Raw genomic sequence first — 27,271 nt, 5'->3', positions numbered from 1 at the left:
ACTAAGAGAAATTTACTGGCATTCTTAGGCTCAGGTTTTGCCTTAAGCTGTTCTGCTTATTCATGACCAAAATTGGGAACTGATTCACGTATTTGAGTCTCACAGTTCCTGGTTTTGAATTATGTCTGACCTTCCTGAAAATGTCATATTACTTTATTTCCAGACACTGCCTGTACCTCACATGCCATACCCACTCGGCCTCACTCCATCACATCTTAGTAGGATTGTACATATATAGGTATAACACCAATGAGTGTTATTTTTTTTGTGTGTGATGGGTTTCTGAGAATTGTTATCTTTTAAGACACGACATTTTTAGTCTAATAGTATTTTCATCCACAAACACACTAAATAAAATGTGCTAAGAAGTTTTGTTTAATGTTATGTTTTATTACAAAGGTAATATACTCTACACAACTGTTTTCAGTATGAGAATATCCTCTGGAGAACTTTTAGTTTTATGTCACGATTAGCTCAACATGAATTTTTGCTTTGTGTACATGTGTTGAGAGAGAGGAAGAAAAAGGTAGAATGGCTATATGCTTATTTCAGTCTGCTGTGGCACTTGTCCTCTTTCAAAGCACTCTAGGCTTGGTGTTTATTCCCCCGCATGTTTAGTTTTCTGGATTATAAATTTGTTTTAAGTGCAAGACAACACTGGATTAAAAAAAAGAAAAGCGATAGATGGAGAAAATGGTGCAAAAGGTTATGAATGGAGAATATGGTATAAAAAAACAAGAAAAAATAAAATTATAATAAAAATGTCTAGTCATTGGATAACAGGTGAGTGTACCAAGGAGAGTGATCTGACTTTCTATCATCTTACAAGCAATGTTTCTCATATATCTCCACCACCCATTATCAGGCTTTCTCTTCCCTGTTTAGAGACTATGATGTTGTTGTTAGTTGATGTCAAGTCTATTCTAACTCTTGACAACCTCATGTGTACAGAGTAGAACTGTTCTATATGGTTTTAATGGCTGTAATCCTAAAGGAAAAACACCAGCAGGCCTTTTCTTCATTGGTACCATTGGGGGGGGGGCGGTGCTCAATGCACCAAACTGTAGATTAGCACAAGCTATTTGCACCACCTAATACCTTATTTAGAGAGTGTAAGAAACATATATTTTAATAACTTGTATTCTATTTATAATACACATTTATTTACTTTCAAATTGTTTTTTGTTAAAAATGTAAATTTGTTTTCATTGTATAATTGAAGCATTTTTCTATATAGGAATAGTATTTTGAATTGGGATAAAATGTATCAATATTTTATCCACTAAAATAATAGTTTTTTTTTTTTTAACCATTTAATACCCTTCATTTAACAGCAGGTTTTTCAGGAGCAAATTAAGACTCTTAAAAGAAGAGAGTTGTAGTTATATATTTACATTAGTTTGAGCAATTGTCATGGGTTATTCAGGAAGGTCTTCAGACCATCCTTCACGTCTTTGTTCCTTAAGCTGTAAATGAAAGGGTTTCAGTATTTAATCAGTAGGGTGTAAAAGACTGAGGCCATTTTATCAGAATCTAATGAGTGGTTGGTCCTGGGTTGCAAATACATGAAAAGGAGGGTCCATAGAACACAGTGACTGTCACGTGAGAAGCACAGGTGGAAAAAACTTATTGTCTCTGCTTTGAGAACTGTATCCTCAAAATGGCAAGGATAATGTTAAAGTAGGATATTAGAACAATGATCATGGAGAAAAACAAACTGATCCCTGAAAATGTAAATGCTACTATTTCTGGAATGTAAGTATCAGGACAGGACAAGGCTAACAAAGTGACATTCTCATAGTAAAAATGGTTGATTATATTGGAAGAACAGTATGATACAGAAAACACACAGGAACAGTCAGTGCTGTGGTCAGACTGTAAAGGTATATGAGAGATACTAACAGAAGGCAGATTTGCCAAGATACTACCACCATATAGAGAAGGAGGTTGCAAATGGCCACAAAAGAGTCATGGGCCATTAGGGCCAGCGTACAAATCTTGGCCACAATGAAAACTGAAAATCCACCAAGTTGAGCTGCACAAAAGTAGTAACAGAAAGTTTTCTTCTTAAATAAGAAGCTGACCAGCATTTTAGGGGGAAAAGCCCACTGCCGTCCAAATGACAGTAGAATTGCCAAGATTGATGATAGGCAAGTGTCGGAGGAAAAAGCCCATGGGGGTTTGAAATAGGGAGTTGACACTGGTAAGGGCGATGATACACAGATTCCCAGCCACAGTCAGCCCATAGATCACCAGGAAGACATAGAAAAGGGGAGCTGAAGCTCAGGACAGCCTGAGATTCCCATAAGAATGAACTCAGTCATGAAGTAGAGAAAATACACTTTCTGTAGTGTTCAAAAAAAAAAAGAGAATATATTTTCCAGTTTAGCTGTGTAAGCTGTGATTAAAATCTTTAGTCTTTAAAAACGTCGATTATTTGCTCTGGAATCTGTCTCACGGTTGTTCCAATGTAGAAAAACAAATTCCATAGTAGAAAAACAAGGCAATCAAGATTTTTGTTGTTGATTAAACCATGTTTCTCTCCGAGCTGACAAAAACAATGAGCGATACCATCAGCACCTGAGATAACTGAGCAAAACCCGGACCCATCCAGTGACCGAAACCAGGATGGCGTAAAGACGCCTGCAAGACGTCAACAATAAGTCACTTCATCATTACTTCCCCCTCGAAGAAGAGTCAACATTCCTGGGAATTTCTAAACCCTGACCCTCTCCCTATAATACCCTTTTGTAGCCTTCTTGCGGCAGGCAGAATCTGGGGAAAACTTTGCCCCCTCTGTCTCTTGAACACAGTGTTCTATAAAGCCCTCTTGCTGCTTACTTCCTCCTGTCTCACTATTGGTTTGTGGCAGGCGGCTCGAATCCGCAATTTGCAGTTACAGTCAACCACATGAGATTTCCTGGAGCCGTTAATTGTGTTGCTTTCGTCTTTAAATGGGAAAAACAGAAAGGGATTAATAGAGGATAAAATAAATTTTGTACTTTGAAGGTTATTCCTTGTCAAATATTTATTTAAAATCATTTTACTTTTGTTCACAAACACCTAGGATTTCCAGAACTTAATTGTTTTTCTCCCTGCTTTTTCACGAATTTCAGAAATACAAACTGAACAGAGAACAACCAAAGACTTAGGTTGGTTCTTTGGATTGTTTGCCTAAGCTATTTATTTATCCACTATTAAACACAGTTTAAGTATTAGATTTTACATATATATTCATTTTCAAAAGTTATCATTGTGCTATCAATTAATATCTTATTCACTGCTTTAGATTGTGAATAAGAATCAAGTTTATGATTTTTTCTATACCATATCATCGTATCTCCCTGGCTTTTGTCCACAAGGGAGAAATTAGGGCACGTGATTACTCCCATTCTTTGTACATGTAATTGCTAATAACACAAGTGTAAGAATGTGGCTAATGTAGGGTATAATTAACTAGAATTTCAGAAATGCTCAAGAAATTCTTCCACATTGACATTTGCACAGAGATAATATGGAATTCTCAATTTATCATTAATCTCTTTGTAGAAGATGAGGTTTATTGTCTTGTATTTTGTGCTCCAAATGCTACATGGCACTGTCACAACCATTTACACCTGATATTTTTAGCAGTAACTCTACCTGGATTAACACTATCTGGTAAATATTTGCTTCCCTGAAAATATCAAATTCATCATATATAAAAAGCAGTATGCTAAATCTTCTCCATTCTCTTAGATAACCCACTCTGATCATTGATTTTATTTTTTTCACATCTTCTTTAAGAATGCTCAGTCTCACTTATCAGTAGTTATTAAGACTGTTATTAATTTATTAAGGCACTTAAGTCATTACACTGCTGTCACTGCCACTTAGCAATCAGTGGGAAAGGCTTGTAGTCACTTGGAAAAGAAGACAGAGAAGGAATCATTTCGATTCTGGGTTTGATTTGAATTGATAGAGCTTTTAAGATACTTAGTCCTCACATCTAGACCTAGTAACAGGGAAAACATTGGGTTTAACCTACCTGTGCACAGAGATCTGCTGAGATCCACTCCTAAGTTTACTCCGTGAAGCATGCTGGAGAGTTTTACAAAGACCTGAGGTTCCCGAAGACCCTAACACTAACGTATGATTATTTCTAGGCCCCGGTCCCTGAACATGAGGACTAGACTTCCCAGATAGAGGTCTGATTCCCCAGGGAAAGAAAGACAAATTGAATGCTCCTTAAGCCAAGTTCCACACAAAATTCTACCCTAATAAAAAAAAAAAAAATGGGCAATTTTAATGTGAATATCGGTGATAGAACTGAACACAAAACCTCCCTTCCAGTGTCAAGCTCTGGTGTAGTCACTGTGAAAACCAGATGATAGACACCAAATGCAAAATGGGAAGTTTGTATAGAGGCTAAATATCAGTTTTTATTAAAATCATTGAAGTATAAATCATATCTGATATCATTTCCAGTTTTTACATTCAATTAATTTGAGTAAAAAACGCATTTTTTTCACATCAGACTGAAATCGTCTTTCAAAGAATGAATAAATATTGCAATGAAAGGTCATCACCAATTCTTTCTTACTTTCTCGGGGGCATTTCTAGCCTATAGTGTTCATAAGAGGAAGGGATATGTCTGATTATTTTACTTTTTTATTACCAGCTTCTAAAATAATACCCAGGATACAGTAGATGTTCAAAAGATATTTTTTATCCAACTCACTGACCGATGGAATGAATGAATGAAATATCCATCCTAAAATGTCAAATTAAACATCAGGATTTTTTTTTTTCCTGATGCTGTAATCAATCTTTAATATTATTTTAACTTTGACAAAGAAACCATGACAAGTCGTATCTCATTCTCTAAGACATTCATTACTGTAGTGCAGGATACAATTCTTCCTTCTTCATTTTGGTATTCCTAATATCTACAACCAGTTTCCATCCAGCCAATTTTGACTTATGTTGGCCCTACACGTGACAGATTTGGTCTGTGTTCTATAGGGTTTTCAAAAGCTACAGAGTTTCAGTAGATTTTTCAAGGTGCTTCTCATTGGATTCAAACCACCAGCTTTTATCCTTATCCACCCAGAGTCTCCTTATTCAGAGGTAACCCTTATGCACAACTTTTATTGATATTCTTGTTGACATTAGTTAATATGTATTTATGTACCCATCAAAACATAATTTTGAAGATATCTTTAATTACTTTACATAATACTGAGTGTCTTATTCTGCAATTTTTTTTCATTCAGCTATGTGCTTGTGGATTTATCCGCATTGATTTATTTAGCTATATCTTGTCCACTGATCTTGCTGCACATATTAAATTCATTAGAAGAAGAAAACAGGTTCTGCTCAAACAACTCCTGATTTATTTCTTAAAATTTATTAAAACTTTACTACCCAATTTTTATGTTTTATATTATACCACACTAAATGTTTTACTATTTTTTTCATTTCCAAGTATATATTTATAAGAGAGAACAAAAATGTACAATATTCTGAGAAAAGATCATACACCTCTATGTCTTTGTGTGTATATATGTCCATCAGAACCATTATATGTGTGTACATATCTCTATATATACATATATATGCATAAACACACATGTATGTATCTCAGCATGAACACAGAAAGAAGCAAATTCATGGCATAGTTTTTCTGCACATATTTTAAAATAGCATACATTGAGAGTTGACTCATCTTTATTTCAAATGTTCAAGAAGAATAGAATGACACTAATAAACTAAAACAAAAATTTCATGTTTGTCATATCTTCTTCATATTGAGACAAACATCTGGACTCTGGATTCTTTTTTAATTTTTATTGTTAAAAATATGCTTCATTGTATGTTTCACTTAAGACATTTTTTATTGTTTCTTTTACATCTTTGTTCCTCAAACTGCAGGTAATGGCATTCAGCATGGTTGTCACAACAGTGCCAAATACTGACACTATCATGGCATGACCAAAGTGTAGCTGGAACTTGTTCTCACATACATGAAGAGGATTGTTCATGGTAAACCGACACTCCATTTAGGTGAGAGTCACAAATGGAAAACACTTTTCTCCTCCCATTGGCTGAAGGAATTTTCAGAATGGCCAACAAAATGAAACCATAGGATATCAGGACAATCAGGGTGGTGAATATCTCTAGAGAACTCACAAAGTAGAAGAGTAGAAGGTGGTTGATGTGAGTGTCAGAACACAACATAGCAAAGCGTAGAGGGATATTACCCAAGGTATGTCTAATTTCATTGATTGCACAGGAGGGGTTATAAGTTCCTACTGTGCATAAAGTAGCAGAGCAAAATACCACCAACACAGAAAGCAATGATGAGTGAAAAATAGAGTCTGAGAGACATCTTAATTGATAATATAATTGGCACTACAGTTGAAGTTGAAATAGATGTGTTTTACATATAATATAAAAATCGTTGTCTGTTTGATGAAGAACTTAATGTCAAAACAAAATATGTAAACTTTAAAGAGTGTAGGTATCAATATCTTATTCTCAGGGTCTTGGAGGGATTCATTATATGCTCCACCCAAGATTTATACACTCGCCATGCTGTCTGACCAGGCAGGCCTACCTTATGAAACTGATTGAGAGTCTAGCCTCTCCTGCAGTACAGACTGTGGGCTCCTTTGGCAGTTGTTTGAAGCCTTTCCTAACTTTCACACCTTTGCCCAGATAGTGACTTGCTTCATGACTGCCATATATCCCCTGTCTCGCCTGATCCTCTCCATGGTTTTACTATGCCTGCTCAGGCACAAGATCCCATGAAACTGCCTTGGCACCCAGATAGGTGAATCCTGGAAGTTTGGAGGTATTAATGCCCCATGGGGTGAACTTTGACCATAGAAGACTGGAGTTGAGAGATAAATTGTTTTTCATATCTTACTTCGTTAAAAAAGTGTACTTGACCAATATGCTTGGTTGGTTAACTGACTTGATGCAGAATTTCTCAATAGACGTGTAACAAGTGATATGTGAGTGTGTGTTTATCTGGGTACACACTTTCTGCAATCTTTGAGCCAAATTTTTTGTTGTTATTGTTCATTCTTAATTCAAGGAGGTCTTTGTGTATAGTTTGTATAGAACAAATTTTGTAGCTAAATAATGTAAAACAGGTATATATTGTGTACATTTTAGTGGTATTATTTTACTGAGCTCTAGTAAATGAGATAGGCGCAAGATTTTACATTGTCTAATTTCACAAAACATTTCAATGTGATGTAGAAGACAGTTTGATGAACCCTCAAAGATACCCAAATCCTAATTCCCAGAAACTGTGAATATATTACTTACTTGACAAAAGGGACTTTGCTGATATAATGTGTTCAAGGATTGTCCAGGTGGGCCCAATCTAATCTCAAGAGTTCTTAGAAGACCAAAGTTATGCAGGAGAATCCAAGAAGGAGGTGGAAGCAGAAGTGAGAGGGATAGGATTGATACACAGAAGAGGCCACTATCCAAGTAATATTTGTAGCCTCTAGAAGGTGAAAAAGGCAGGAAACATTCTCCTCTAGGGCATCCTGAAGGAATACAATTAGCTAACACCTTGATTTTAGTGCAATTAGACTCATTATGGACTTCTTACTGTCAAAACTGAGATAATACATTTGTGTTGCTTTTAGACATTAAATTTGTTATAGCAAGCAATAGGAAAGCAATATAAAAAATAGCATAATTATTTTTAGGAAATACATATATGTGAACCAAATTAAAATGTAGAAGAACACTAAACTCGTTTTGACCTTTATTCATTTAAAAAAAATGTTTACCAATCAACCAAACTGTATATGTATTCCGGTGTATTGCATTGGATAGAGGCCCTGGATTTTGTATATTGTTAAGTACTTGACTGCTGACTGAAAGTTCTGTGGTTTGAATCTACCCAGAAGTGCCTTAGAGGAAAGACTTGAGGATCTACTTCTGAAAGGTCATCGAAAACCTTCTGGGAAAGTTCTTCTCTGACACACATGGGCTAGTGATGTGTAGGAATCACTCTAAGACAACTGTTTATTTATTTATTCATTCATTTATTACAAATAGCATTGGAAATGTTGCAAAGTGAGTTTAGCCTTTTGCCTCAGTTCTCTACATCTAGCCATACCCAAAGAAAATAGCTTTCTAATGGGAAACATACTTCTGTAATTGTAAGGTGCTGAAGCCAAACACACCCTGAATAAAGTAAAAACAAAAACACATTAACGATTAACATGAATAGGATAAAAACTGACAGGATTAAATTATACCTGGTTTTGTCTTTTGAGATTAGAAATGTCCATCACGTATTTTATCTTCCCTACCTTTAGCTATTCTGTTTATTTATGACCAAAGTTAACAATGGACTCATTCATGTGAGTCTCAGAGTTCTTGGTTGTGGCTTATATCTGACCTTCCTGCAAATGTCATATATTCATTTTATTTCTAGACACTGTCCTTACAACACCTGCCACACTACTCTAGCTCATGCCATTGCATGGTAGTAGCATTATACATACACAGCAATAACTCACATGACTATTAATGGTTTTCTGTTTCTTTTTTGCAGCAAGTATGGTTTTTTATCTTGAGGAATGTTACACTTAATACGAGATGATGTTTTCGGTCTAATAACACCTTCTCTCCACTAAATAGAAATATGAAAAGAAGTGATGTTTAATGTTGATAGTTTCATATTAAAGATAATAAACTCTACACAATGGATTTCAGTATGAGAATATCATGTGGAAAATATTTAATTATCTATCATAATTAGTTCAACATAATTTTTTTGCTTTGTGCACATGTCTACGAGAGAGTGGGAAAAACGTAGAATGCTTTTACTTTTATTTCAATCTGTTATGGCACATGGCGTATTTCAAGGCACTCTTGAGCTTAGTTTTTATGTTCCCCTACATGTTTACTTTCATGTGTTATAAATTTAAGTGTAAGACAACAATGGGTTCACAAAACATGTGATAGATGGAGAAAATGGTGCAAAAGGTTATTAGTGGAAAATATGGTATAAAAAAAAAAAAAAACAGAAAATGTAAAATCTTTTGTCCTTGGGCAACAGGTGAGTGTATCAAGGAGGATGATCTGACTTTCTATCATCTTTCAAGCAATGACCCTCATATAGCTCCACCACCCATTATCAGGCCTTCTCTGCCTCATTTAGGGACTATGTTGTTGTTGTTAGTTGCCAGCAAGTCAATTTCAATTCAGAACCAACCCATGTGTTACAGAGTAGAAATTTTTCCAGTGTTTTCTTGGCTGTAATCTTAAAGGAAGAGAATCACAAGGCCTTTCTTTCCTGGCACTGCTGGGTGAGTCTGATTCTCCAATCTTTGGGCTAGCAAGAACAATTTGCACCACCTAGATACCTTTTGTTTGTAGCTGTTTCTTCTTATTTGCAAACAAATATGGCACCTAGGTTGAAGACCCTCAAGGAGATGGATTGACACAGTGGCTGCAACAATGGGCTCAAACATAACAACGATCAGGAGGATGGCCCAGGACCAGGCAGTGTTTCCTTCTCTTGTACATAATGTCCCTATGAGTAGAAATGGACTTGATGACACCTAACAACAACAACAGACACCATATGTAGAGGGTATAAAACACAAACCTTTGAACAAGTTGCAATTTATTTATATGATGTATTTGTTTATTTTCAAATTGTTGTTTATAACATATGTAAGTTCATTTTCATTGTATAATTGGAAACTTTATCCCTCTAGGAAGATTGGTATTTTGAATTGGGAAAAAATGCCTTAGTATTTTTCACATGGAAATGAATAGATTTTTTTTTTTTTAACCATTTAAATTGTCTCTTCACTTAACAGCAGCTTTGTCAGAAGCAAATTAAGACTTTTAGAAGACGACAGTTGTAGGTATTTATTTACACTAGTTTGAGAGATTTGCATGGGTTATTAAGGAATCTCTTCAGTGCATCCTTCACTTCCTTGTTCCTTAGGCTGTAAATGAGGGGATTCAACATTGGTATCACGAGGGTGTAAAAGACTGAGGCCATTTTATCAGTATCTAATGAGTGGTTGGTTGTTAGCTGCATATACATGAAAAGGAGGGTCCCATAGAACACAGTGACGGCCATCAAGTGAGAAGCACAGGTGGAAAAAGCTTTCTGTCTCCCTTCTGAGGACTGTATCCTCAAAACGGTGAGGAAAATGTTGAAGTAGGATATTAGAACAATGATCAAGGAGAAAAACAGGTCGATACCTGATAACATGAACACTGTTATATCTGGAATGTAAGTATCAGAACAGGACAATGCTAGCAAAGGGATGTTATCACAATAAAAATGGTTGATTACATTGGAAGAACAGTATGACACAGAGAACACACAGGAAGAGGCAGTCAGTGCTGTGCTCAGGCTGTAGAGGTATATGAGGGATACTAGCAGAAGGCAGATCTGCCGAGATACCACCACCATGTAGAGCAGGGGGTTGCAAATGGCCATATAGCGGTCATAGGCCATTGCCGCCAGTATGAAAACTTCAGCCACCACGAAAACTAAGAATCCACCTAGTTGAGCTGCACAACAGTAGTATGAGATGGTTTTCTTCTTAGCCAAGAAGTTGAGCAACATTTTAGGGGCAATGGTGGTAGAATTGCCAAGATTAGTGATAGCCAAGTGTCGAAGGAAAAAGTACATGGGGGTTTGAAGTCTGGAGTCAACACTGGTAAGGGTGATGGTGCCCAAGTTCCCTACCACAGTCAGACAATAGATCACCAGGAAGTCAAAGAAAAGGGGGACCTGGAGCTCAGGAAGGTCTGCGATTCCCATGAGAATGAACTCAGTCACCCTTGTGAGATTCCCTGGAGCCATTTATTGTGTTGTTTTGTCTTTAAGAGATTAATAAAAGGTAAAATTAATTTTACCATTAAAGGATAATTCCTTGTTACAGTTTCATTTAAAACCTGTTTATTTTCTTTCACACTTAGGAGTTTCAGATCTTAATTGTTTCTCTCCCACATTTTCAGAAATTTCCAAAATATAACATCATCAGAAAACAGCTGAGGTTGGTTCTTAAAATTGTTTCTGTAAACAATTTATGTATTCACTGTTGGATGTAATTTAAATATTGAATGATACATATATATTGTACATAAAATGAAACAAACAATAAAATCCAGCCAGTTGCCATCTAGTTGATTCCGACTCATAGGATCCTATAGGATAGAGCAGAACTGACCCATAAGGTTTCCAAGGAGTGCCGGGTGAATTTGAACTGCCAAACTTTTGGTTAGCAGCCATAGCTCTTAAACACTAAACCACCAGGGTTTTCTATATTGTACATTAAAAAAAAGAATCGAATTATATGTATATGTATATACACACACGTATGTTGTACAGAGGGTTGCTATGATTCCAAACCAAATCAATGGCCCCTAACAACAGAATATAATTATATATACATATATATGTGTCATTATATATATATAAAAAAATATATATATATATGCATGAATATTTTTCCAGTGATGTTGGATGAGATGTATATATTTTCTTTAGGATGGTTTTTCAAGTGATAAAAAAGAACTGTCTTTACAGAGTTGAAGTTGGTGAGCCAGAGTGACCTCCAGCTATCTTTCTGCTTAACTGCCACAGGCTTCCTCTCCAGCTCTCCCAGCTTCGTCTCCTTGGGTGTTTTATGTATTTCAGTATCTCGTGGGAAACCCATCCAGAGCTGTAGCATTTTCCTTAACGATTTTGAGCACATCACTCTGCTTCCACTATGCACAGATAGACCTGCATCTCAATGCTCTTCCTTCTTTAGTTGCCAGAAGACTGAATCCTACTTTCTTAATCACATTTTCTTTCTTCTGCCCAATACACCAAAACTCTCACTGGAATTGTTTTCTGAATTACTCTCTATTTTTACTTTGTATCAGACTTCGCTTCCTTTTCCAGTTTATCCTCCTTTTCCTTAAACTGTTTGAAACCTGTTTTGTCATTGTTGTTAGTTAAGTTTTATTACTTACAGATTTCATTTGTTAAAGTTCAGTCACGTTAGTTTACTTCTATAGAGAAATGGGTGGGATAGAATGCTAACTTTTATTTAGTGTTCATTATGTCCTTCTCGTTGTTGTTGGTAGTTGCCGTCTAGCAGATTCCGACTCATGGTGACCCCACGTGTGCAAAGCAGAACTATTTCACGGGGATATCAAGACTGTGACCTTTCTGAAGCCAGTCGCCAAGCCTGTCTCCCTTGGGTGTGTTTGAACCACCAACATTTCTCCTAGTATTCAAGTGCTTAACCTTTTGTGCCACCCGGGGACTCTCATTATGTGTCTAGAACTAAGCTAAATGTTTTGAAATAAATGTCTTGTTCTGTATTGGACCTTTAGGAGATGCATGTAAATATTTCCATGTCTGATGAGACAACTGAGGCTCCATGAAGTTAAGTTACTTACAGTCTACATAGATATTGACTGGATAAAGGTGTTACTGCAACTTTGCAGTTTAGAGCCAACTGCCCCAAACACCCAATTCTAGAGACAAGGGTGAGGTGGGTAGTAAGAGCTTTATGAGCTATACTGGTATATGGACACAGACGGAATGATCTCCTCCAAAATCCTCTGTCTCCTGGAACTGTTGTCCAGCTGGAGTTTTATAGGGAAAGGAGGACATGGATTTTAGGAGCTTGTGGAATGTGCATTCTCTTTCTTCTATTTGGTTTTTCCCTGGTCTTATATCACACAGATTGATCTTCTCCTGCCATTATCCCAACAGCTCAGGGGGTGGCTGATGCCATCCTTCCTCTTTTTTGACAGGCTTAGATCAATATCACTTGTTTTCCACAGTCTTAGAGGAAACATCGGTTAACCCTTAACCATTTGGGGAGCTAACATCAGGATCTTACTTGGAGGCAGTGATGGGCTAGAGGAATTTAACAAGCTTAGATCAATATCACTTGTTTTCCACAGTCCTAGAGGAAACATTGGTTAACACTTAACCATTTGGGAAGTTAATACCAGGATCTTACATGAAGGCAGTGATGGGCTAGGGGAGGGAAAGAAGAGAAAGAAGAAAGAAGAAGGAAAAAAAATTGACTCAGGTACTGTTCAGTATAAGTGCTCGACTGATAACTGAAAGCTTGAGTTCCAATATATGGTTGAGCAGCCTGTTTCAAAGGTATGGGCTGAACACTGGGTTAATTTATTTATTTATTTTTAATTTGGTTTGTTTGTTTTGCTCTTGCCCTTGTTGATATTGTTGTTTTATTCCACCAAACACTAGGTCTTTGCTTTTGCTCAAATATTTATATTTTGTGTAGTGCAAATTAACCGGTATAATGTACATATATAGGTTAGTAAGCACAAATCTTGGCACTTAATGATTTCAAAATAGATGTTCCTTGTAGTTATTATTATTAGTAGTAGCTTATTCTGAATGACATTAATATTTTTTTCCTCTTTTTTTTTTAATTTTAACATCAGTATCATATTGTACTTGGGTGGAGAGTCTTATAGTCGAAAAAGAAATAGCAATTAAATTATAATTTTGTAGATGCAAAATGGGCGGTCCTGATGGCACAGTGGTTAAGTGCGCCACTGCTAACTGAAAAGTTGGCAGTTCAAAGCCACCAGCTGCTCCATGGGAGATAGATGTGGCAGTCTCCTTCCCTACAGATTTACAACCTTAGGAACCCTACGAGGTAGTTCTACTGTGTCCTTTAGGGTTGCCAGCAATCAGGATCGGCTCAACTGCAATGGGTTTGGTTTTTTGGTTTTGGTGTATGTAACACTCTGGGCCACCTGATATTCAGCTGTATCTTTCACAAAACAAAACAGGCTCCTCCACAAACATGACTCTCTCATTCTTTTTTTTTCCATTTAAAGGTACAACAAATATGTATCTGATAAGCTGATCCGATTGTTTTGCACCAACTATCCCATATCTCTTGTCTCCTACTATGAAACAAAAAAGAATGCTAACTTTTATAACAGGGTAAATTTACCACGTAAAAACTTATAGCAACACCCACTTTGATCAACATATTTCCTGTCAGATTGCTGTACATAATGCTATTCAGTGCATCGTTCACTCCAAAATACAACAGATTTTACAAACATATTGTTCATTCAACAAGAGCAAGAATGTCAACAAGAACATCAATTACTTATTGTCTAATGTGCTTTAGTGCAATTAGCTTTGAGGAGGGAGAGTGTATGTATTTAATATCCTTATTATTAATTCCCTCCTCTACTAAATACAACTGATGGAAAAGTCAGAGTTCTTTGTTCAATGAGGACATGTCAGAAAAATGATGTTTCTGTAAAACTACCCCCAATTTTCTCCTCCTTGTTTTTTCTACCCCTGCACCTTGTCTGATTGAACACTCACCCCTGAAAAGAGTTTAGTTTTTTTACCAATAATTTTGATTCTAAATCATTTTGTGAATACATAAATTTTATAGATCTACTCACATAATAATACACCAGTATATAAACTTTTGAAAAATATATACCTAATATTATTTTAATGTCCCATTTCATTTTCCAAAGTGTCATACTTTGGATAAGAAATGGCTTAAGGAAAAGATTAGGCCAAAGGACTAATGGGCCTACAACTAGCATAGCCCCCACCAGACTGAGTCTGGCACAACTAGCTGTTGCTCAGCTACCACCACCAGCTGCTCTGACAGGAATCACAACAGAGGGTCTCAGACAGAGCGAGAGAAAATGGAGAACAAAATTCAAACTCACACAAAAAAAAAAAAAAACTTATCGATAGAGACTAGAGAAACCCCAGGAGTATGGCCTCCGTACATAGTTTTAACTCAGTGCTGAAGTCACTTCTGAGGTTCACCCCTTCAGTTAAAATTTAGACAGGCCCATAAAACAAAATGAGACAAAATGGACACACCAGCCCAAGGGCAAGGACAAAAAAGCATGAGGGGACAGGAAAGTTGGTAATGGGGACCAAAGGTGGAGAAAGGGAGAGTGATGACCTGTTGTGGATTTGGCAACCAATGTCACAAAACAAGATGTGTAATAATTGTTCAATGAGAAACTAATTTGCCCTGCTAACTTGAGTCTAAACACAATATTAAAAAGAAAGAAATGATACTGCTAGCTAATTATTAAAGAGTTTTTGAGTTGATTTCAAGAGTATATTTCCATTTAACTTATTTGGAGGTGGAAACCCTGGTGGTGTGGTTAAGAGCTAGTGCTGCTAACCAAAAGGTCAGCAGTTTAAATCCACCAGGCACTTCTTGGAAACCATATGCGGCAGATCTACTCTGTCTTATCAGTTCGCTATGAGTCAGAATTGACTCGATGGCGACCTGTATTTGGAGGTAACTTGCACTAAGTACAAAAATTACTTCCAAATATGAGCTCTCAGTGGCCACCAGGACATAGAGACTAACTGTTGGCATCAAAGACTCTTTTCCTCCTACGGTTTATCACCCTGGACAATGCAAAAATCAGGAAAGGGGACAAAATTTCAATTTTATTGACTTTAAATAATTTTGTAGCTCTTTCTCAGAAATGTAGAATCTTATGCTTCAGGACCACTTAAGAAGTTTCCTATCTAGTATAGAGCAAAAATTAAACCAAAACCATTTTCGTTGAATCAATTTTGACACACAGCGACCTTATAGGACAGGGTAGAACTGTCCCACAGGGTTTCCAAGGGTGTAATCTTTATGGAAGGAGACTGCCAGACCTTTCTCCTGCAGAGTGGTTGGTGGGTTCAAACTGCTGACTTTTCTGTTAGCAGTCAAGCCTTTAATGACTGTGTCACTTACGTGGTATACAGAGCCTTCTAAAACATCCATCAGTTCTGCCAGTTCTAGAGAAGAAAGCACTTCTCTTCATACTAAGGCAACATATGCTCCCTGCAAATGAGGATTCATTATTCTATATTGTTCTGGAGCTTGGATCCCCAAACTTAAAATATTTAGATAATACCTTTAAATTTTTTGCCATATTTTTATACTTATAGTAATATCATTTATTTTTTTCTTAAATTTCTTTAATTTGAACTGCTTTTATACGAAAAACATGTTTTAATAGGCAGTATTTCATTACTATTTATATAAAATTCCTACTTACTACTGTGTAAGATGTATAGACGCATGTAGGCTTAAACATTTATATATATACACACATATATGAGTGTGTGCATATACATATACACGTATATATATAAAAAATATAGATACATATTATATATATTTAATTTCAAGAAGTTATTGCTGTGTTAACAAATATCATATTCACATCTTTAGATTGTGAATAAGGAACAATCTATGCTTTTTCTCTCCAATATCATTGTGTCTCCATGGCTTTCAAACACAATGGACGACATTAGGGGACATAATTACTTACACTCTTTGTACACCAAACTGGTAAAGGATGTGACAAAGGTAGGATATAATTAGACCAAAATTTCAAAATGCTTAAGAAATGTTTCAGCATTGACTTCTGCATGGAGACAATGTGAAATTCTCAAGTTATCATTACTCGCATTGGTAGACGACATTTAGTGTCTTGTTTTTTTGTTCCAGATGCTACGGAACACTATCACAAATCATTAGAGCTGATATTTTTTAGCAGCAACTCTGCCTGGATTAAGACTATCTGGTAAATATTTGCTTCCACAAAAGCATCAAATTCATCATATGTAAAAAGCAATTTGCTAACCCTTCTCCATTCTTCTAGTTGCTCAAACTTGATCACTGATTTTTACATCTTTATTTTGAACTTCTTTAACGATGCTCAGGCTCACTTATCAGTCGGAGTGTTAGTTATTGAAAGCATTATATGGCTGTCACTGCCACTTAGTGGTCAGTGGGCAAGGATTGTAGTTACTTGGAAAAAAGGACAGAGAAAGAATCATTTTAGGTCTGAGTTTGATTTGAATTGATAGAGCTTTCAAGATACTTAGTCCTCCCATCTAGACCTAGTAACAGGGAAAACATTTGGTTTAACTTACCTGTGCAGAGAGATCTGCTGAGATCCACTCCTAAGTTTACTCCATAAAGCATGCTAAAGAGTTTTACAAAGGTCTTAAGTCCCTGCAGACCTTCTCACTAAAATATGTTTGTTTCTAGGTCCTGGTCCCTGAACATGAGGACTAAGACTCCCAGATAAAGGTGTGATTCCTCAGGGAAAGAAAGACAAATTGAATGTTCCTTAAGCAAAGCTCCACTCAAAATTTCACCCAAAGAGTGAAAATGTGGAGCTAACCTAGGGACTTGCTTAAATGATTATATCGAATAACAAACACATGCAATGATTCCATCATATTTTTTCTTTTAATGTACCTTTACATGATCTGGGTAGTGCCCTGGCCCTCAGATTGAGAAAATTGTACAGCTGGAAAGCACAGGATTCTTGCCCAATGGAAATTTTTAGTGTGAATATTGGGGATAGAACTTAACAAAAAGCCTACCTTGTAGAAGCAAGAATAAGCCCAGGTGCATTTACTGTTTTTTTTTTTTTTTTTTTTTAAACAAAAAGATGATGCACACAAAATTGACAATCTGAAGTTCATGAAGAGACTGGAAATCAACTCTTTATTATAATTACCAAATTACAAGTCACACCTGGTATCATTTCTACCTTTTTTATTCAACGGATTTGAGTGGAAAATACATTTTTTGCATCAACCTGCAATACTTTTTCAAATAATGTATAAATCTTGCAACTGAATAACAATTTTTTCTTATTGTCTCTGTGACTTTTCCTAGCCTATAACCTTTACAAGAGGAAGGGGTATGTCTGAATATTTTACACGTTTATTACAAACTTCTAAAATAATACTTAGGCTAGAGTACGTGTCCAAAAGATATTTGGTAACTAACTCATTGGCTGATGGGATGAATGAACGAATGCAATATCCATCCTAAAACCTGAAATCAAACATTAATTGTGTTTCCAGTGGTGCAATCAATCTTTAATGTTATTTTAACTTTGATAAAGAAATGGTGACAACTTTCATCTCATTCTCTAAAATATTCACTCATTTAGTGCAGGACACAACTATTCTTTCTTAATTTTGGCTAACACAAGTCTCCACCCAGCCAGTTCTGACTCATGGTGGCCCTATGTGTGTGTGAGTAGAAATGCCCTCCATGTGGTTTTCAATGGCTGTGATCTTCCAGAAGACCTTCCTAGGTACATCTAGGTGGATTCAATCCATCAATCATTTCCATGGTGCACCCAGTGTTCCCTTAATCAGAGGTAACTCTAATCCACAATTTTTCCTTGATATGCTTTGTGTAATTAGTTAACTATATATTTTTGTACTCATTACCTGAATATATCATAATTTTGAAAATATTTTTAGTTACTTTATTTAATACTGAATGTCCTATTCTGCATTTTTTTTTTTTCAACTCAGATGTATGTTTGTGGACTTTTTCATGTTGATTCGTTTAGCTATATGTTGTTCACTGATTTTGCTGGATGTATAAATCCATTAGAAAATGGAAAAAGATTGGTTCAAACTACTCTGGATTCATATTTTAAAAATAATTAAAACTTTTTTCTCAGATTTTCTAATGTTTTAAATTACACTGTACTAAACAATTATTTTATTATTTCCCAAAATATGAGGCAAATAATATAAAATATTCTAAGAACAGATTGTATCCATGTACATGTGTGTGTCTATATTATATACATCAGAATCATTGTATGTGTATGTGTGTATATATATATGTATGTATACCCACACACATCTACACATACATACATTCACCAGCATTAACATACTAAGAAACAGCTTGATGGCACAGTTTTTCTGTACGTGTTAAAGAAGCATAGGATAAGGGTTGACTATGATCTTTATTTCAAAATACTCCAAAAATAAGTTAAAACTAACATTTCATTTTTCTTATCTTCTTCATATTGAGACACAAGCCATGACTCCTGATTTTATTTTTTTAATTTTTAATGCTAAAAATTTACTTTATTCTCCCAAACACTTTTTTTATTGCTGTTTTTACATCTTTGTTCCTCAAACTGTAGATGATGGGATTCAGCATGGGAATCACAATGGTATAAAATATAGACACTATCATGTCATGATCCAAGGCATAGCTGGAACTTGGTCTCGTATACATGAAAAGGATTGTTCCATGGTAAATTGACACTTCAGTTAGTTGAGAGCCACAAGTGGAAAAGACTTTTTGCCTCCATTCAGCAGAAGGCACCTTCAGAATCGCCAACAAAATTAAACCGTAGGAGATCAGGACAATCAGGATGGTGAGTATCTCAATACAACCCACGACATAGAAGAGTAGAAGCTGGTTGATGTGCGTGTCAGAACAGGAGATAGCAAGGAGTGGAGGGATATTGCAAAAGACATGTCTAATTTCATTGGATGCACAGAAGGAGAGGCTAAAAGTTGCTACTGTGTGTAAAGTAGCATGTGAAATACCACCAACATATGAAGCAGTGATGAGTGACACATAGACTCTGGGTGACATGTTAACTGAATAGAGAAGTGGGTTGTAGATGGCTACACAGCGATCATATGCCATTGCTGCCAAGAGAAAGCATTCTGTGGTCCCAAAGGTGACAAAGAGCAGCATCTGTGTTGCACATCCAAGGAATGAAATTGCTTTATTCTTTGACATAAAACCCACTAACATATTTAGAGTAATTGATGATGAAAAGCAAGCATCCAAGAATGATAACACACCCAGAAAATAGTACATGGGGTTGTGGAGCCGGGAATCCTCAATGACCAATACAACCAGTCCTAAAATTCCTATTAGAGTAAAGAGGTAGATTGCTAGAAATAGAAAAAATAAGATGACCTGCAGCTCAGGATTGTCTGTGAAGCCCTTCAGTATAAATGTGGTGACTTCTGTGTCATTTTTCATGTTGACACTTCAGGGAAAAAATCTTGAAAATATATATGAAATCACAGTTTTTATTTTAATGGCAGTATGCATAATATTGTGACTAAAAGGAACGTTAACCATGTCCTCATATTGACTTTTCTGAAATGCATGATTTCCCAGCAGCAACTCATAAGACAATGACTGGACAGCGAATCCTAAGTACCACTCTCAGCAGAATTAAATAGACAACAATGACATTTACTTATTGGTTAACATCAGTCATTACCAAAATAATTGAGTTAACTGGTTTATTTATTAAAACCAGTCATATTCAAATAAATTTCTTTCTCACACTCAAACTCTTGAGATAATATATCAAGGGATAAAACATTAGAATCTATCACCAGAGTTCTAGCATTTTCAGGAATTGTGTAGAACTACTTGCTATAATCTTCTCACCTGCAGAATGAGGACATTAATTTTACCTTACAAGATCAGGTTGAACATTAAAAGAGAAAAATAAATTAATAAAAATATTTTAAAATATAGAACGTGCTGAGTGGTGTTATAAAGTAGCACCCGCCGGTATGATAACATCTGATAAGGTCGTCTCTGAATATTCTCCAGTTCCATTACAAATTTTTGGATTTTGCAGAATGGAATTTATCAAGTTGTTTTTTGGGGAAAGATTCACCATAACTAAATTCTAAAATTACATGACAGCTTATGTTTTGTTCAAACATCTTTCTTAAATTCATGGTCTGTATTGGCCTTTTTTGGCTATATATTTGGCCATTGGTGTTTTTGACAATCCATGTTTTTCTACTCCATGAAATATTTCTGGTGAAAAAGTAAGAAACTTCTGAAGATGTTGAAAAAAAAGAAAAAGTCATGACTTTCATAATTACAAAATATTTCCTTCTAAGGTATTTTTTGTTCAAGATTTTATACTTGTTTGTGTGTTGTTGATTGTGGCCTCAGTGAAATAACAGTTAAGTAACTTTTATCTTAGCTAAAGTAGTACATAAAAAATATTTTTAAATGGCACCTTTGAATGTGCATATAAGATTTAAGATAAAAAACAAAGAAAGAGACCGAGTATAAATGGAATAGATTATTTTCTGGATGGTCCCATGGCTAAACAAATCAGAAGTCAAAGAGTCACCTACTCTGGAATTCAAAATTTAAATTATTATCTAATAATATAACACTTTTTGGAGTATATATAATACTACTTTTTAAAAAAAACATTTATTTTTTACATATTTTCCCCACAGTACATCTTAAATTACTCTAATTTACTGACTAGGAAATTTGAGTCAGTATTAAGGGTACATGAGCTGCTACAAATTGTAATCAGTAAACTACTTAAATTAATGACCCAAGTCAAGCTCCAGTTTTAACATATTGATACGGATCTCTCAGTAAGAGAATCATTTAGATTAGAGTGATTTAACAGAGAATAAACCCAAATGCCTGTAACATCTTGGGAAAGACAAGATCGGAATTACCTAGAAGAACTGTAAATATTTAGGAAAATATTTCCATAGGAATTTTGAAAAGAATAACATTAGAGGAAAAATAACTTGAATGATTTGTTAGAGAAGACAATATATTTTAGATTGAATTCTGTTTTTCAGACATACTAATTTAAGACAAAACAGCTTACATGTCCTAAACCATCTACTTTAATTAACCTTATATTTTTGAGTGACTAGAGCACTCTAAAATGATTTTAAATATATAATTTAATTAAAAAAAAAAACTGCTTTATTGACTTAACTAGGGAATTCCTAAATATATTTCTTATTTTGAAAAAAATGTCATTGGCGGGGAAGAGGTGAACATGGATATTACCTGAAAGGAATTTGAGAGAAAAGTAATTATGTTGATAAGATAAATATGAGTCAATGGAAATAAAATAGAAACTTGGTGAATGATGAATGAAATCAATTCATTATATTTTTAAAAATATTACCAGAAGTCTAAAGAAAAAGATGATTTTTTAATTCAGCCTTTGCATCAGCTCAGTGTTGTACCTAAACTCACAATGGTACAAGACATGTAACATAGGATTTGGAATCTGAAAATCTATGCTCATCATTCACTTCTGTGATTAGAAAGTGTATGTGATGTTAGATTTTCCTTGTAAAGTTTACTCCTCATTACATTGGCAAAAAGGTGTAATGAACAAGCTATTCAGGCACAGTAAGGACGTGTGTACACACGAACAGACACATACATGCAGACATAGAACCAGGCACGGTAATTAAACATGCAGAGAAATTTCTTTTAAATTTTCCATTTTGGGGTATCCACGAAACAAATAAATATAATTGAATTTTTTTCATCAGATGTATTTCTTCTTGAAAATCAATTTTGGGTAACAATATTTTAGTCAAAACATTGAAAAAATGTCTGTACCCAGAGACTTAATCAAATTTATCTGTTGTGTGATTATCAATATGCACTCAAGCATTATTTTGTTAGTTTCAAACCAAATGAATTGTATTACGATTAAAAAAAGGGGGCTGTAAAAGTGGATTTAGTCATTTTCTTCTGCCTTTTCATATCACAGAAATAATATAATTCTTATTAGTAAAGTTTCATCAATATGAAATAAGTTTATTCTTTAGAGTATAAAGGAATTTCGTGAGTTGTGTGAATGATAACAATAAAGTCACACAGATTAAAAAATTACCATTTGTTCAATTACAGCGTGGTTAATTTGGCTTTCTATAAAGAAAATGCTAAAAAGAATATTAAGAACTTGAGTTAAACTTCTCTCAAAACCAGCTTTTCTGCTATGAGCCAAAAGAAAAGTTATACTGAGTATGACTAAGTCATTATTAGCACATCTGGATAGGCATCAAAGTCATAAAGGGAAAGCGTTTATGATTATTAAAGAATTTAGTAGGATCAATCTTAAAAAATTACTGTAAAGTCATTTCTATAAATATAATTTTACAAGAAGAGGATAACTCTAGATATCTTAGGCCCAACACTGGAACACTAACAATACAAAGGAGAGAAATAATTACAGCTATCATTTGTTGAGCTCTTGCTGTAAGAATGGAATTTTCTGCACATTATAATATCTTTATAGCAATCCTCAAAACAATAAGTATCAGACCAAGATTCAGTCCCAGCTCTCCCTGATCCCAAAGTTTATGTTCTTTCCATCCTTCTATACTGCCTCCTGTTACACTATGGTTTAGTTCTGCAACTGTCCCTTCCCCCATGATAAATAAAACAAAACACCATTCAAGCAGTGTTGGGTATCTTCCCAGTCATCAATACCAGAGAAATATTATGAAGTGATAATCTGAAGTGACTTCCATATTTAACAGCTAACAACATAACCCTGAATTATTTATCTTCCCCTCATTATTTTATCCAAATATAAGCCTCCAAGGAGTTTAATAGTTCAAATATTCTTGCTTTCTTTGCTGTATTTACCTTAGACCTTTCTTACCATTGTTCTTACTTTGAGCAGGACTATCTTCTTCCATCAGGAAAATAAAAGCATACATCTACTTTGGAGGCTCTTGCTTGTGCCTACAAGCGTGTATTTAATATTTCTATTCTTTTCTAAGAAGTATGGGTTTTAAAAAAGTGGGTAGAAATCTGCATGTGTCAGATTTTGCTGGTTATATAAAAATACCAACACAATAGAGAAGAACCAAAGGTTTTCTTTTCTTTTTTTTTTTTAATACGGGAGCTATCACAGCATATTCTACCTTGATATTTTAGACACTTTCTCCTAAATATTCTGCAAATGATCTGATATTTTCTCTTACCTGCAGAATAGCAAATACAGGTTAGGAATACTATGAATAGCTTTTATTTAGGTCTTTTATATCCACTTACCCTGCTGTTAAAGAAACCCATAGGAGATGCCCAAAGGGGAATACTCTCCAATTTACTTCTGGTTCAAAATAGCAACATAATGACTTACTCAGTCATAAAGAAGTAAATAGCTTTTCAATAACATACCAAATCTTGACATTTGTTCAGTGAATAAAGTTCTTTGAATTCTGATTTAAAATGATGCCTTAGGGAAAAATACACTTTAACATTGTAAAATAGATTGGAAAATACTAGACAAAATCTTATATCATAGCTCTGACACTGGGTTAGCACTTAGCTTCTCTGAGACCCAGTGTCCTCATACCAGCAATGTTACCCAGTTTACATGACAACAAATCAGTAAATATAGTAAAATGTAATAAAACCAAAAAACCCACCTCCGTCGAGTCAATTCTGACTCATAGAGACCCTCTAGGACAGAGTACTACAGCCCTCATAGAGTTTCCAAGGAGTGTCTGGGGAATTTGAACTGCCGACCTCTTGGTTAGCATCTGTAGCACTTAACCACTATGCCACCAGGGTTTCCAAATGTTATAAGGTTAAACAGTAATAAATCAATTGTTGAATCTAGCACAAGTGTGTGTAGTCATCCATATTCATTATACTTCTAAACTATTCAAATTATAAAGTGTTTGAAGTAATTAAGGCACAGACTTTGAATTTATTGTAAGAAATACAATTCAAGTGGTAAAAAGTTCAAAAATTTAAGTTACATAGATGAGACATCAAGTATTTAATGATCTGGAATACTTCATAACTCATGTATTTTGTGATCCCTGAATGCCAAATACTAATCTATAGTTTACTCAGATGAAATAACAATAGCATAGTCAATAGAGATTATGACATTTGAGTAAACACTCCATTATGAAAGAGCAAACAAAAATAAACAAATATTAAAAAAGAATTAGGTGACTCTGAGACAAAGCAAGCAGAAGAAAATTAAGGAAATAGCTCATTAAAAAATTTTCCATTACTGTCACAGACACACATTCACACACACACACACTAAACACTAATACACAACCCTAAATGCATAGGCACACACATACTCACATGCACCCACGTTTCGACACAAAGAGAAGTGTAACCCTGGTACACAAGCAGGACCAACAGAATTCTTAATTTTCTACAATTCTTCAGATGCTTCGGATGGACAACCAAGCTGGAAGCAGCAAATCTAGTGAAAACTGAAGTCTGGAGCAGAGAAATAACTTGCATAACCATCCATGTGTTTATCGAAAAGTTTTTTCGATAGATTACTGTGTGGCAGAGAAAAACAACCAATAAACAAGGACAGACTATAAGCACTGTGAAGGGAAGCGAAGCCAAGACAAGTGATAAGGAAGGTGTCGTGGGGATCAGGTGTATTTTTAAGAGGCTGTAGTGTGAGCTTCTATGATGAGGTGACACAGCAACCAAAAGCTGAATAAAACGATGCAACCTGATGTTGAGAATTCCTTTCACTGTTCACTTTTAGAATGCATAGACAACAGAGGTTATGACATCTGAGTAAAACTTTTGCTGTAAAATGAGTCAGCAACAACAACAACAAAAATACTAAAAGGAAATTTTTAGTAAGCAGAAGGTAAATAAAGAAATTTCTCACTAATAAACTCAGAATCTCCCCAGGACACTTCCTTAAAAATCGCTTAGAAACAACAAGCACAAGCAAAGAGGAAAGTGAAAAGAAAAAAAAAAAGTAACTTTGATAAAACTAAACCACCGAAGACCTCCATTAATGCCAGCTTAAGAATTTTAAGGTATTAAAGTTTTTTTTTTTTAAGTGCCCACAGCAGCAGGCACAGGGTAAACAAAGAGGGAATTATTAACAGGACCAGTTGGAACTGATTTCACAGCAAATGGTTTGGCTTGGTTTTTAGTTAGTATTAACCCTGGAAACTTCATAACCAGACTCTGAAATTAGAGAGCAATTTACTGAGTGGGGATCTCAGCAATATCAACCAGGGAAAACGGGCAAAGCTTTCAGGCTCCCAACTGCAGGTGGGTGACTACTCTTCCATCCTCACCCGAACCCACAAGAAAGAATCACAAAAGGATTGCGGGAGACTCAGATGGTGCTCTGGGTCACTGAGGATCTCAGAAGTAAGCACCACACAATTCCTTCAAAAAGGACAAAGCTTTACCAAGAGGGGGGAAAAAATACTAAAAGGAGAATTTAAATCAAACAGGATGGAAAGGAACTTTTCAAAAAAGAGAAGGTGTGCTCTCGAAGATGTAGGTCTCAAAAAAGACAGCTACACCAAAATATACTTTCCAAGTGCAAAATATCACTTCGGCAGCCAAGACCTGTAGATCTATTGTTGTTGTTAGGTAGTATTGAGTTGGCTCCGACTCATAGATGCCCTATGCAGAACAGAAGGAAACACTGCCCAGTCCCACGCCATCCTCACAAATGTTACTATGCTAGTGCTCAATATTTCAGTCACTGTGTCAATCCATCTTGTTGTAGATCAATGGAATTCAGTAACTCAGAAGCCTCTCTCGTGCTTTCTTCTTGTCACTATTTACTCCGTGAAAGTAACACCTGCCCTGAAGATAAGATTAACTTATTTAACAGCTAGTTTTTAAAGTCAAGGCTATAGATTTTTAATATAAAGGTGGAAAATCGACCAGACATGGACCAGGTTGTTTACTTTGCTTATAAAGAAAATGGACAAAGTTGTGACTGTGGTCAATAGTTTTGTCGAATGGTCAGGGACTTGGACGGAATGTAATAGGAAAATTGGTGAAAGGGATGTCTGGGGAAGAGGTATATGAATAGACCTTTCTGAATGGGCCAAAAATATGAGGATACTTGTGTTCCATGTGAATACTCATCAATAATAGTCAAGTTAATAGGATGATCTGCTCTGTGTATACCAGTTAGCTTCTTTGCCCGGCAGATCCTGTCATTGTCCAATGGGTTCATGGACAGAGTGGTCATATTTGAAGTCATGGACGTTATGTTTGAGCTCAGAAACATGAATTTCCACACTCCAAAGACAACCTGACTATGGCTACTGCTGAGTGCACAATCTGCAAGCAGCAGAGATCGACACTGAATACCCAGTATGATGCCATCCCCCTGAGTGATCAACCAGGTAGCTACCTGATGGCAGATGATTACATTGGACAGCTTCCATTATGGAAAAGACAATGTTGTTGTTATTGGGCTAGACGTTTCCTTTGGATATTATGGATTTGCTTTTCCTATACACGGTGCCTCTGAATGCCACGGAACTACAGAATGCCTAAATCTACTATGATAAGACTCCGTACAGCATTGCTTCTAATCTATAGATTAGAATATAAGGTTAGAAAGACCCTCTAGGACTAAAAAACTTTGATCTTGTACTCTGCCAGATCTCTGATATTCTAATGTTCTATCACATAGAATATTAATAGTTATCTCTGTGAAACGTTGTCTCTACTCTTATAGCTTCTTATCCACCTGTTTGTAGTACAATTATGTGTATTAATATCTTATCTCTTATATTAAACTTTCAGGGACCTAACATCTAAAACTCATAGAACTTAGAAATCTAGCACCTTATAATTAAGATGAGAAATAG

At 35.4% G+C, this 27,271-nt stretch overlaps 2 protein-coding genes and 1 pseudogene across 2 annotated transcripts; all 3 read right to left on the bottom strand.

The window, feature by feature from the left end:
* Window positions 1-1,334: 1,334 nt before the first annotated feature.
* LOC100655605 (olfactory receptor 8J2-like) lies at window positions 1,335-4,320 on the bottom strand (annotated as a pseudogene).
* Window positions 4,321-8,705: 4,385 nt separating this feature from the next.
* LOC100667748 (olfactory receptor 8J2-like) lies at window positions 8,706-11,328 on the bottom strand. The gene has a single exon (XM_064288067.1). It carries the CDS (start codon window positions 10,844-10,846, stop codon window positions 9,899-9,901), a length of 948 nt encoding a protein of 315 aa, XP_064144137.1. The 5' UTR covers window positions 10,847-11,328; the 3' UTR covers window positions 8,706-9,898.
* A 7,081-nt stretch (window positions 11,329-18,409) lies between these two features.
* Window positions 18,410-21,237, bottom strand: LOC135231650 (olfactory receptor 5T17-like). The gene has a single exon (XM_064288066.1). It carries the CDS (start codon window positions 19,863-19,865, stop codon window positions 18,942-18,944), a length of 924 nt encoding a protein of 307 aa, XP_064144136.1. The 5' UTR covers window positions 19,866-21,237; the 3' UTR covers window positions 18,410-18,941.
* Window positions 21,238-27,271: the final 6,034 nt, after the last annotated feature.

Source organism: Loxodonta africana, chromosome 7, assembly GCF_030014295.1.
Source record: "Loxodonta africana isolate mLoxAfr1 chromosome 7, mLoxAfr1.hap2, whole genome shotgun sequence".
Taxonomy (NCBI): domain Eukaryota; kingdom Metazoa; phylum Chordata; class Mammalia; order Proboscidea; family Elephantidae; genus Loxodonta; species Loxodonta africana.
Note: the sequence above shows the minus strand (reverse complement) of the source record. Positions and strands in the feature narration are given on the sequence as shown.

What these genes read in the sequence shown, in the direction of transcription:
- LOC100667748 (XM_064288067.1), bottom strand. Translation starts at nt 10,846, where the DNA reads ATGGCTCCAGGGAATCTCACAAGGGTGACTGAGTTCATTCTCATGGGA.
- LOC135231650 (XM_064288066.1), bottom strand. Translation starts at nt 19,865, where the DNA reads ATGAAAAATGACACAGAAGTCACCACATTTATACTGAAGGGCTTCACA.